Source organism: Tupaia chinensis, unplaced genomic scaffold, assembly GCF_000334495.1.
Source record: "Tupaia chinensis unplaced genomic scaffold, TupChi_1.0 Scaffold000117_2, whole genome shotgun sequence".
In the NCBI taxonomy this organism is placed as follows: Eukaryota; Metazoa; Chordata; class Mammalia; order Scandentia; family Tupaiidae; genus Tupaia; species Tupaia belangeri.
Window position 1 is genome coordinate 5981699 of NW_006159583.1, and position 11003 is coordinate 5992701.

The following is an 11003-nucleotide window of genomic DNA, read 5'->3' on the forward strand; positions in this document are numbered from 1 at the left end:
ATTCCTGCTTCAAACATAAATTTTGCTCCAATATGTACAAGCTATAATAAATGTCAAAAAAGAGTGGTAAATTGATGACTTGTATTAACTTTATAGTAATATAAACACATCCAACTTATTGGAAAAAGCAGGATTTGGGAGATATGTACAGTAAGATAACATTTTAAACATTATTTGGTAGAATGAAAACACACAATGCTTACAAACACGGGAAGAGTTAAATTTGTTTTTCTTTTTTTGGAGAGGTCATTTTTTTTTTTTTTTTCTCTAGGGGGCGTGGGCTGGCCAGAAAGCACGCAGAGAGACAGAAAGCAAGAAATCACCCACCCACGGGGGATGGCCACACCGCAATCCTTTCTCCTCCATTCGCCTCTCAGGATCTTGGGGACCCACACACATGCACCCGGCGTGAGTTTAAGCCACCAGATCTGGGACTCAAACCGCCAACTGCTAGTCCCAGAAGGAATTAAATATTAATCAACTCCAAGCATGGAACTATTAAGAGTAGCACAATTATAAAACTAAAATGGTGGTTATTTCTGTACTGATGCTAATTCTAGACTCATAAATTAGAATAACTCGAGACTCAAATTTTAAGAATTAAAATGTGCAAATGAACTTTAACACTCACGTATCTTCCGAACACCAAAGATGCCAGAAAGTCAGACAAAGCATAACATCCAAAGATCATACCAATAACGGTATTGCTGGCTCCCTTCTTCTCAGCCTTTAAAGAAACAGCAATGGCAACAAAGTTCAAAAGACAAATTAGCATCAGAATGGGAAGAATGACAGATTTCAGCTTCATCTTGGGACCTTTATACATATCGCAACTTTAAAGATCATTATTTGAAAATAAATGGGATAGGAATGGAAGGAAAACTAGTTTAGAGAGTAAAATCTAGTCTGAAATGTGAAAGTAATTCACTCTTCAAGTGACTCGTTATTTTTTTTTTTTTTTGGAGAGATTTTCACTGTAGGGCGCGTGCGCTCGCCAGACAGACAGAGAGAGACAGAGAGACAGAAAGCGAGAAATCACCCCCCAAGGGGGGTGGCCACATCGCAATCCCTTCTCCTCCATTCTCCTCTCTGGATCTTGGGCACGCACACACACACACACGCCTGGCGTGAGTTTAAGCCGCCAGGTCTGGGACTCAAACCGTGGTCGTCGGCTCCATGGCAGTCCAGCGACATAGTCATTACTTTAACTGCTGGTCCCGTGACTTGTTATTGATAGCTTTAGCTGGCAAAAATCAGAATGAGAGGGCATAAACAAAATAAAAAGCCTTGGATGACAAAATTTGAACTCTACTTTGGTCACAGGACTGAGGAAACGGCTGATTTAGACACACTTCCTTTTTGGTATCACATTTAGTTTTAGAACTGTACTCCATGAAAAACAAACAAAAAACACTTGTGATCAAAACACTTAAGAATAGGAAGTTCTGTGAGCTGGCACGTCGGTCATACTAAGGCCCACTCAGTCTGGTTCTCTGTTTCTGGTATTAATAGCAATTATCTGACAGTTTGGAAAAGACAGTTGTTCCTCCTGACATCAAAACAAAGGTATTCCCCTGACATTCTACATTCTCCTGAAACATTTGGGGAGGTTTGTCATCTACCAATTATCCTTATTCATCTTTACACCTATGCTATTTGTGAACACTGAAATTTGCACAGACAATACAGTCTCTATCCTAAATCTACTTCTTTTGAACTTCAAATGCTATTATCATGATGTGCAGCTGAATTCACATACGAACACAGAGGGAAGGTTTAAAAATCTTTTTGCAAGGGGGCAGCAAGTGGTGTGGTAGTTAAGGTGCTGGACTCCCTCATGGTTGAATGCAGTTCAAGTCCTGGACCTGGTGGCTTTCTCTCTCTCTCTCATGAGTGCACTTATCCTGTAGCAAATTTTTAAAAAGTAATAAATAATGCCAAATAAAACTAATTAATTTAAAAACACTTTTCAAATCTCAAAAACGTGGAAGATTCTTATATCAGATTCCAGCTTTAGCAATTTGTTTTTATAATTATTATTTTTATTTATTTATTATTATTATTATTTTCACATGCGTTTTGCCAGAGAAAGACATAAAGAGAAAGAGAGAGAGTGAGAGGGAGAGGGAGAGTGAGAAAGCAAGCCACCAGGTCCAGGACTTGAACCATGGTTGGCCATGTGGCAATTCCAGCGCCTTAACCACCACCCCACCTGCCGGTCCCTCTAGCTTTAGCAATTTAAGGAGCTAAAATAGGAGTTGAATTTCTTCAAGATAGCATTGGCAATGTAGCACACTAGGAAGCTCAAAGACTAAACTACATGACTCTCCATCCTCTCGTAGTCAGGAATCATTTGCTGAGCAGTTTTCTTGTGCCAGGCATTGTACCAGCAATACATACTTGCAGTTAGAAGAGTCTGACTTAGAAATGCACACACATGCATGCGCACATGCATACTCCTACACCAGTCGAAATCCATTCTCTACCATCACAATTGAAGTTATTTACGTTTTCTCACTACAATTTTAAGATAAAAATTTTCCACATTCCTTTCCATGTAAAGATAGTATCATTCAGGGCCAGCAGACAGCATAGCGGTTACATTGCTGGACTCCTAAATGGCCAACCGTGGTTTGAGTCCCAGACCCAGGGATTTGAAACTCACACTAGACGTGTGTGCATGTGTGCCCAAAATCCCACCAGAGAGGAGAATGGAGGAGAAGGGACTGCAATGTGTTCATCCTCCCAGGTGGTGATTTCTCACTGTCTTTCTGATGAGCACACACACCCTATAGCAAGAATCTCTCCCCCCAAAAAAGATATCATTTAAGCCTTGTCTTTTCCAAGGATGTTCTTTCCATGTCAGACTATGCTCTTTAAACAAACCCTACACTTCTCCTATCATCATACCACAGAAAACTGGAGAGGCGAACTCGACTGTTGTATACTAAACTTTAGAAAGTGTCCCTTACTCTAGGAAGTGGGTCCCTGAGCATCTGGTGGTGGGTGAGAGCAGAGAGGACAAGCCCAAGGCACTCCGGCCATTGCTGAGGCAGGAGTTAAGGCCCATAATTCCACGGGACCTACAGTTGCCCACCCCTTCTGTGTACTAATAACCACGAGAAAGATGCCTTTAGTGGCAACCTAGAGAAAAGTTGTGCAGTGTGTAGACTAGAACATGAAGCCTCCATTGCTGCTACACAAAGCTCTGGTTCCTCAAGAGGAAGGTATGTCAAAGGAGCCACTTATGCTACAAGAAGAACATTCTTTGGTCAAATTACAGTATCTGTGGACTTTGTTTAATTGATCCAATAAGTATTTCATTCTACAATGCGGTAGAAAATACATAATGGTTAAACCAATTAATATCTACCGGACCCTCACTGTGAGCCAGAACGGCTAGTAAGTGCTGTTTTAGATGCTTTCTAATACCAATTAAATAATAGGTATACAAGGGGGCTTCGAAAAGTTTATAGAAAAAGTGGAATAAAAATACAAGTTTATTGGGAACCAGCAGTTAGTTAGCGTAATGGCTATGTTGCTGGACTCCCACGTAGTCAACCGCGGTTTGCATCCCGAACCTGGTGGCTTAAAACTCACGCCGGGCGCGTGTGTGTGCGTGCCCAAGATCCCGAGAGGAGAATGGAGGAGAAGGGATTATGGCGTGACCATCCCCCCTGGAGGGGTGATTTCTTGCTTTCTGTCTCTATGTCTCTCTCTGTCTGTCTGGTGAGCACACGCGCCCTATAGCGAAAACCTCTCAAAAAAAAAAATTAAAATATAAGTTTATTTAGTACAAGAAATTAAAATCATGCACATTTGGGACCAGCAGATGGCGGAATGGTTACACCGATGGACCCCCATGTAGTTGACCATGGTTTGAGTGCTGGACATGACAGATTGAAACTCAACACCAGGCACTTGTGCGTGCCCAAGATTCCAAAAGGAGAATGTAGGACAAGGGACTGCAGTGTGGCCATCCCCCCGAGGGGTGACTTCTCACTTTCTGTCTCTCTCTCTTTCTCTGTCTCTCTGGCAAACATACACACCCTATTGCAAATAGCTCTCTAAAAAAAATCATGCACATTTTTTCAAATATACATTTTTCCTTTTTTTAAATAATTATTTATTTAATTTTATGTATTCATTCATTTATTTTAATTTGACCAGAGAAAGATACACAGAGAGAGAGAGAGAGGGGAAGTGAGAAAGCAAGCCACCAGGTCCAGTATTCGAACTGCAGTCGGCCATGTGGGGGTGTCCAGCGCCTTAACCACCACATCACCTGCTGATCCCCTCAAATATGCATTTTTCTTAAACTTTCTAAGACCCTTCCTATTGTTAGCTGGCCCCACTTATAGATGAGGACACAGACTTGCAAAGTTTACACAGTCACGGAGCCACTACAGTTTCCTTCATGTGTATGTTCCCACAGTCGCCATGGCACAGGACGGCCGAGAACCATATGCCCTGGCAGCAGCCAAATACCACTGTTGGAACGTGGATCTCGTTTCACAATGGGAAGGCAAGAACAGCGACTGAAAGGCATTTCTGGTTCATAGGTAATCCTTTGACAAAGGAGGGTATGAGAAAAATGAAGACTAGAAGTTGAACTCCTGCACCAGAATTTACAAAGAAGGCCCCTATTTTTCCTTCACCCAATTCTCTCTGGCTAATAGGAAGGATGACAGACATGCAGAAGCAAGGGTGAGCTTTTATCAATACATTTCTCAACCATAAGATTTTAATAACAAACGAAAAGGAAGAGCCCGTTCTCCCTTCCTACAGCTTTTAAAGTTAGAATGTGACTTAGTCCACCTTTGCATCCTTTCCTCCAGCCTTCCCTCCTGTGAACAAAACACTTCATTAAAAACTTTACAAATACATACCAATGGCCTAGTTCTCCTTTGTCCCAAATCTAGTTGGATAAAACTAACATTATGTTCACTGAGTTCCAGATGAGATGGAAAATGCATGCCCTTCCAATTGGTTGTACCACTTCCGCCAATTCTTCTCTACCTTTTATTTTTTTAGAGAGAGAGATTTTTTTCTGTAGGGTACATGCACTTGTGGAGAGACAGAGAGAGAGAGAGAGAGAGAGAGGGAGAGAGAGAAAGTGAGAAATCACCCCCTAGAACGGATGGCCACACCACAATCCTTTCTCCTCCATTTTCCTCTTGAGATTTCAGGCACACACACACACATGCACCTGGCATCAGTTTCAAACAGTCTGGGTCCAGGCCTGGAGCCATGGTTGGCCATGTGGGAATCTGGCGCCTTAACCACCATGCCACCTGCTGACCCCAATTCTTCTCTATCTTAATTCCACAAGCTACCATCATTATCTGTTCATGAAACCCAAACCTGGTTAAGCTACTCTGTTTTACCCAAACACTTCTGACTTCCCACTAAGTCTGTAGATGTACTCAACTACCATAGTGGTTTAGATCCAGCCTGCCTTCTGGACCTCTCTCCATGCTAGGCTCAAGCCCTCCAAGCTGTCTGCTATTCCCCAAGAACATATCCTTTCTCAAGAACCATCCTAGATGTATCTTGTGATGTCCCTGTGAGTACCACCCCTTCTTCCTCTGCCAAAGAATGGCAGAATTAGTCATGCCTCTTTTTATTTTATTTATTTATTAGTTTGCTATAGTCACCAGAGAGAGACAGAGAGAGGGAGAGAGGGAGAGAAAGCAAGCCATCAAGCTCAGAACTCGAACCATGGTCAGCCACGTGGGAGTCCATTACTCCAACCACCATGCCACCTGCAGGTCTCCACTCCTCTTTTTAGAAAATTCTTCACATCCTCTTCTTAAAGGCTACCCAAGTAGTCTGAAACATTTTTTCATAATTTTTCATTCCCAAAGGACAGACAATAGGTAGACCTATCCCTGATCTTTTTCCTATCCTAGCACGTTCAATGCCTGGCACATTCTAAGTGGGACCTGGTTCAACCTCTAGTGAGTAGAACTAAACCGGGAAAGTCTTTAACACTGAGGCTATTTCTTCATTTGCAATATGACGAAGATTCTCACTATTCTACTACTTTACGGGGTGGCTGCTAGGAGCAAAGGGACAAATGTGTGGGAGTGCCGATTAAAAACGAGAGCGTGCCGTATGGGCACAGAGCCGTATTGTTCCTTCGACAGAGAAGTCACTTATCCTCTTTTGTAGCACACAGGAAAAACGGCTACATGTTGTAGAAGCAGTCAGAGGACTAATGCTCCCAGTGCATTGTGAGCCCAGGCTTTGGCAAAGAGCACAAAATAAAATACACAGACATATTGTGTCTACTCACCCAAACCAGTCCCATTCGTTTCATTCTAGAGCTCGTTGACCTCCAGATTCTAGGTAGACTGTCTCAGCATTACTCTCTGAGTCTATGCTACCATCTATGTTAGCATCTATAGATGCTAATACCACGTCAAAGGCTGTGATTAGGGCCGGCTCCATGCCTGGTGGATAAAGCAGCCAGATCCCACGTGCCAACCACATGGTTCAAGTTCCAAATCCAGTATCTTGAAAAACATGCTTGGTGCATGTGCATGAGTGTCAAAACCCCAAAAGAAGGGAGAGATCAAAGAAAAGGGATTGCAATGTGACCATGCCCTGGGAGTAAAGATGGGGTTACATATCCCCTTTCTCTCTCTTTGGTAAGGTCATAAGCCCTTGCTTAGGGGGAGAGGGAAGCTATGGTTAGAGGGAACTAGGCAATATTAATCAGAATATCTCCTTTGTGCAAACATTGTTGCTAGAACACATAAGATTCAAGTCAGTCACAGCCATGGTGGTGCGCACTGCTAAAATTCTGTGGCTCCGTAGGCTGAAGCCATACAGAAGACCCTGGTTCTGCTGGCCTAACCTTCAGGCTGAACATGGTAGCATGTTCTATAATCTCAGCTACTCAGGAAACAGAGACGCCCCAAAAACCGGAGGCCCTCTTATAAAAAAAAAAAAAAAAAAAAAAAAAAAAAAAAAAAAAAGAGGAAAAGAAACTCAAGTCAGAAGAAAAGGGAATTCAGTCCTATAACTTTCTTTTTTTTTTTTTTTTCCTTTTTTTTTAGAGGTTTTTGCTATAGGGCGTGTGCGCTCGCCAGACAGAAAGAGAGAGACAGAAAGCGAGAAATCACGCCCCAGGGGGTGGCCACACCGCAAATCCCTTCTCCAGTCTCCTGTCGGGATCTTGGGCACGCACACACGCTCGGCGTGAGTTTTAAGCCACCGGGTCCAGGACGTGAACTGAGGTCGACTACGTGAGAGTCCAGCGACATAGCCATTACGCTAACTGCTGGTCCCCAGTCCTATAACTTTCTAATTACAAAATACAAATGAATCCCAAACTCCAGAAGACAGTTACTGTCTTTTTAAAAATTATTTATTTTAATATTATTATTATTATTTTCCAGTTTGCTACAGAGCATCTGCACTCGCCAGAGAGCTACGGGGGCGGGGGGGTGGGATGTGAGAAAGCAAGCTACTAGGTGCAGGACTCAGTTAGCCATGTGGGAGTCCAGTGACTTAACCATCATGCCACCTGCTGGCCCCTGACATATATTATTTTAACATATCCTTTTGGGGTAACCTTTAAACATCAGTAATTCAGTGCAGAGCCCCCGCCCCCCTTCGATTGCAGAAAACACAGAATAATTAAACTACATGGTAAGCAAATAATCCTCAGAGGGTCGAGTATATCCAAGTGAGTCACCTCCCAAGAGGATAATCCTTTTAACTGGGTTTTTTTTTTCTGGTAGCAAACAATATAAGTATTCTGTTGGCTGAAGCTGTACACATCATCTGTATTATATGCAAATTTTTATATTTTATATACTATTGAGAAATGAAAAAAATCAGAATTCATAAAAATCTAAAGATGTCTTACTTCTTTGGGGAAAAAGGGTCCAAGGATAGAATAACACATCATGGAACCCAAGTTCATGGAAGCTGCTGACACCAGTACAAAAAGCTGTTCTTTTGAAAGTCGTCTGGACGTCTCACTTGCATTTCCTGCAGAGTCCTCACCTTAAATGCAAACATGCTGTGATTAAAGACATGTAACTGGGTCTACTGATCGAAGTACACAAGTGTCATTCTGTGCACAGACAATGCACTCTGAAGATAACATCTGCCACAGTAAGGACCATCTTTGATCAAATGGAGTATAATTCTCGTATATTAATGCAATTTTGAAAACATACTCCATTCATGACATATTATTTTCTATTAAAACATCAATGCAGAAACTGTCAAGCCATCTGATCTGTTTCACCTTCACATTAAGCCGATTTCTCTGGCCTTTAACAAGAGAAATAGGATGATACAGCAGGGTATTATTGTTCTCTGAAGTACAGATGTTCCCAGCTTGTGATGGTTTGAGTCATAATTTTTTAACTTTACAATGGTATGAAAGCAACACCCATTTGGTAGAAACAGTACTCTTTTGAACTTTGATCTTTTCTGAGCTACCCTGATACTGTATGACCGGTTCAACCCCTGGGCCATGGACCAGTTACAGGTCAGTGGCCTATTAGGAACCGGGCTGCACAGCAGGAGGTGAAACAGTAGGTGAACAAGCAAAGCTTCATCTGCATTTACAGCCACTCCCCATTGCTCTTATTACCCCAGCTCTGCCTCTTGTCAGGTCAGTCTTACATTCGTGTAAGAGTCCACAGACAGGACTATCTAACTACTCAGGGCTCCCACTGATTCATTATGTTCAGTTGTTTAGTTATTTCATTATTTATTACAATATAATAATAGAAATAAAATGCATAATAAATGTAATGCCGTTCGTTGAATCATCCCCCACTCCTGGGGTCCATAGAAAAATTATCTTCCAAGAAACCAGACCCGATGCCAAAAAGGCTGGGGACAGCTGCTGGGCAGCCATACCACCATAAAGTAAACAGCCAATACTCTACAGTGTACTGTGTAGCCAGGATTTTTCAGATTGTGCTTTATGCTCCCATTCTATCGTGTCTGTACAATGCCCATTTCAGCTTAGCATACTTTCAACTTATGATGGTTTTTTTGGGGACATAACCTCAACCACAGTCGAGGATCACCTGTTTAATATCCTTTCTCTTCTGTGGTTACTAGTTTCATAGCAGACTCAATCATGTTTTAAGCATGTAATGTTTCCTGTTAAGAATTCCAAGGCAGCACTGAAGTGTAAGTGAAATGTAAGGAGAAAACTAAATCATTCCATTGATGAATTAATACTTAGAATAGAATGCCTCTGAAAACACAAGTCCCAAAAACTTCTATATTAATACTTTTTGGAAAAATTAATTACTGATCTTTTGCATCATTTAATTTAACACTTATTCCCAGGGCTAAATTTTCATTTAACTTAAAGACACCAATTTATTTACTCAGTTTCTAATATCCAAGCAAATCAAATAGCCATTCCTAACGGTTTTCAGAGGAAAAAAAAAGTTAAAGAAAGTATAATTTGCTATTTTTGAGAGGTTGCCATTCCAGAAAAATAAATCTGTGCAACATGAGGAAGTCTTAAGAATCTTCAGAAAAATGTTAGCGTAGACAAGAAAGGGAAATTGGAGACCGCTAAAACGGTAATGTTTTAGGTCTAAGCGCATACGTACGTAATTGAATGCTTTCTTAAACTTAAAAAGCAGAGCTATAAAGAAGAATGTCAATAAAGACTGTGCCATATCCAGTCCCCAAACTTCATCCTTTCCGGAGAAAAAAGAAATGCTATTTCAAACCTCATGGTCAGGCCATAGCCTTTTCGAATCTCTCAGACACAAACCAAGCTAATGCCAATTCAATCGCTGCTAAAGAACAGGCCTAAAGGCACCGTGCCGCCCAGACACGCTGCTCCGTCACCTCCGGGTGGGCGTGGGCCCTCGGGGTCCCCCGGCGTTTCCATGTGCGGTGCGTGGACTCCAACGCCCTCGGACTCCACCTTCAGCAAACGGACGAGGGGGCCAGCGGGCCAGCGGACCAGTGGACTGGCAGGCGGCTACTGCTCAGCCGGGTCCCGGCATTCCGGATTTCCCAAGGGCAGCGATCTGCTTGCAGCTCCACACTGCTTTGGAGGCCCGTAGGCTCCCGAGGAGGCGGGGCGAGGGCGGGGGCGTGGCGGGGCGTGGTTTGAAAGCAGGTCTTTTTTCCTCCCCTGTTATCTAACCGACCACCTCAGCTGCTATAACTCAGGCTGTTCTCTATCATTCTGTGTAGAAGAAAAAAGGAAAAAAAGAAAAAGAAAAATTAATATTTCACATATCTGGGCCCCCTGTTACCTTAAAATGAATACAACTTATTCCTACTAAAAGTAAGAAAGGAAACTTACGTATTCACAGAAAAGGCAAGAAGTATCCCTACTGACAGATCTGACAGTGAGTTAAAAATTAGGCTTGTCCCGAATATATTTACGAGTGTGCGTTTTCACAATGAGAAATGAAACAGTTTGTAATCACCGAACGCAGATACTAGTAAACTAGAAATGAGTTAACCATGCTAAGCCCCTGGAGTAGAAAACTGTTTGCTGGTCAGAGAGTGGGGTGGTGGTTAAGGCAGCTGGATCCCACGTGGCCCACCACACAGTTTGAACCCCTAATCCAGCAGCTGGAAAGATATGCGAGAGTGTGCGCATGCATGCTCAAAATCTAGAGAAGAGAATGGAGAAGGTATTACAGTGTGCTCATCCCCCAAGGAATGTTTTCTCACTTTCTCTCTTTCTGTATCTCTGGCTAGTGTGTACATCCTACAACAAAGAAACAAATGTTTGCAGTAATGAGAATGAATGTTGAGAAGACACGGGCAAGTGGCTAGGAGTATAAGCTTTGCAGGCAGACGCCTGGGTTTCTACTCCGAGCACTTATTAACCATGGGTGACTTTGGACTATGGGATCAGTTTCTCCATCTGTACAGCCAGGATTATAATGGTTATCTTGTAGGGCTGCTGTGAGCATTAATGATAAGGTGTAAGTGCCTGGTACCTGCCTGACCCTGGTATGATGACTATCTTACTCTCACACTCT

At 42.5% G+C, this 11003-nt stretch overlaps 1 protein-coding gene across 1 annotated transcript in view; it reads right to left on the reverse strand.

Annotated features, from left to right (window-relative positions):
• Positions 1-10071, reverse strand: part of SLC18B1 (solute carrier family 18 member B1) — a gene marked incomplete in the record, with an annotated part of 31454 nt that extends 21383 nt beyond the window's left edge. The window contains 4 exon segments of the mRNA XM_027770236.1: positions 16-41; positions 632-727; positions 7880-8019; positions 9847-10071. Coding sequence (XP_027626037.1) covers positions 16-41; positions 632-727; positions 7880-8019; positions 9847-9889 — 305 coding nt within the window.
• Between the last annotated feature and the right edge of the window lie 932 nt (positions 10072-11003).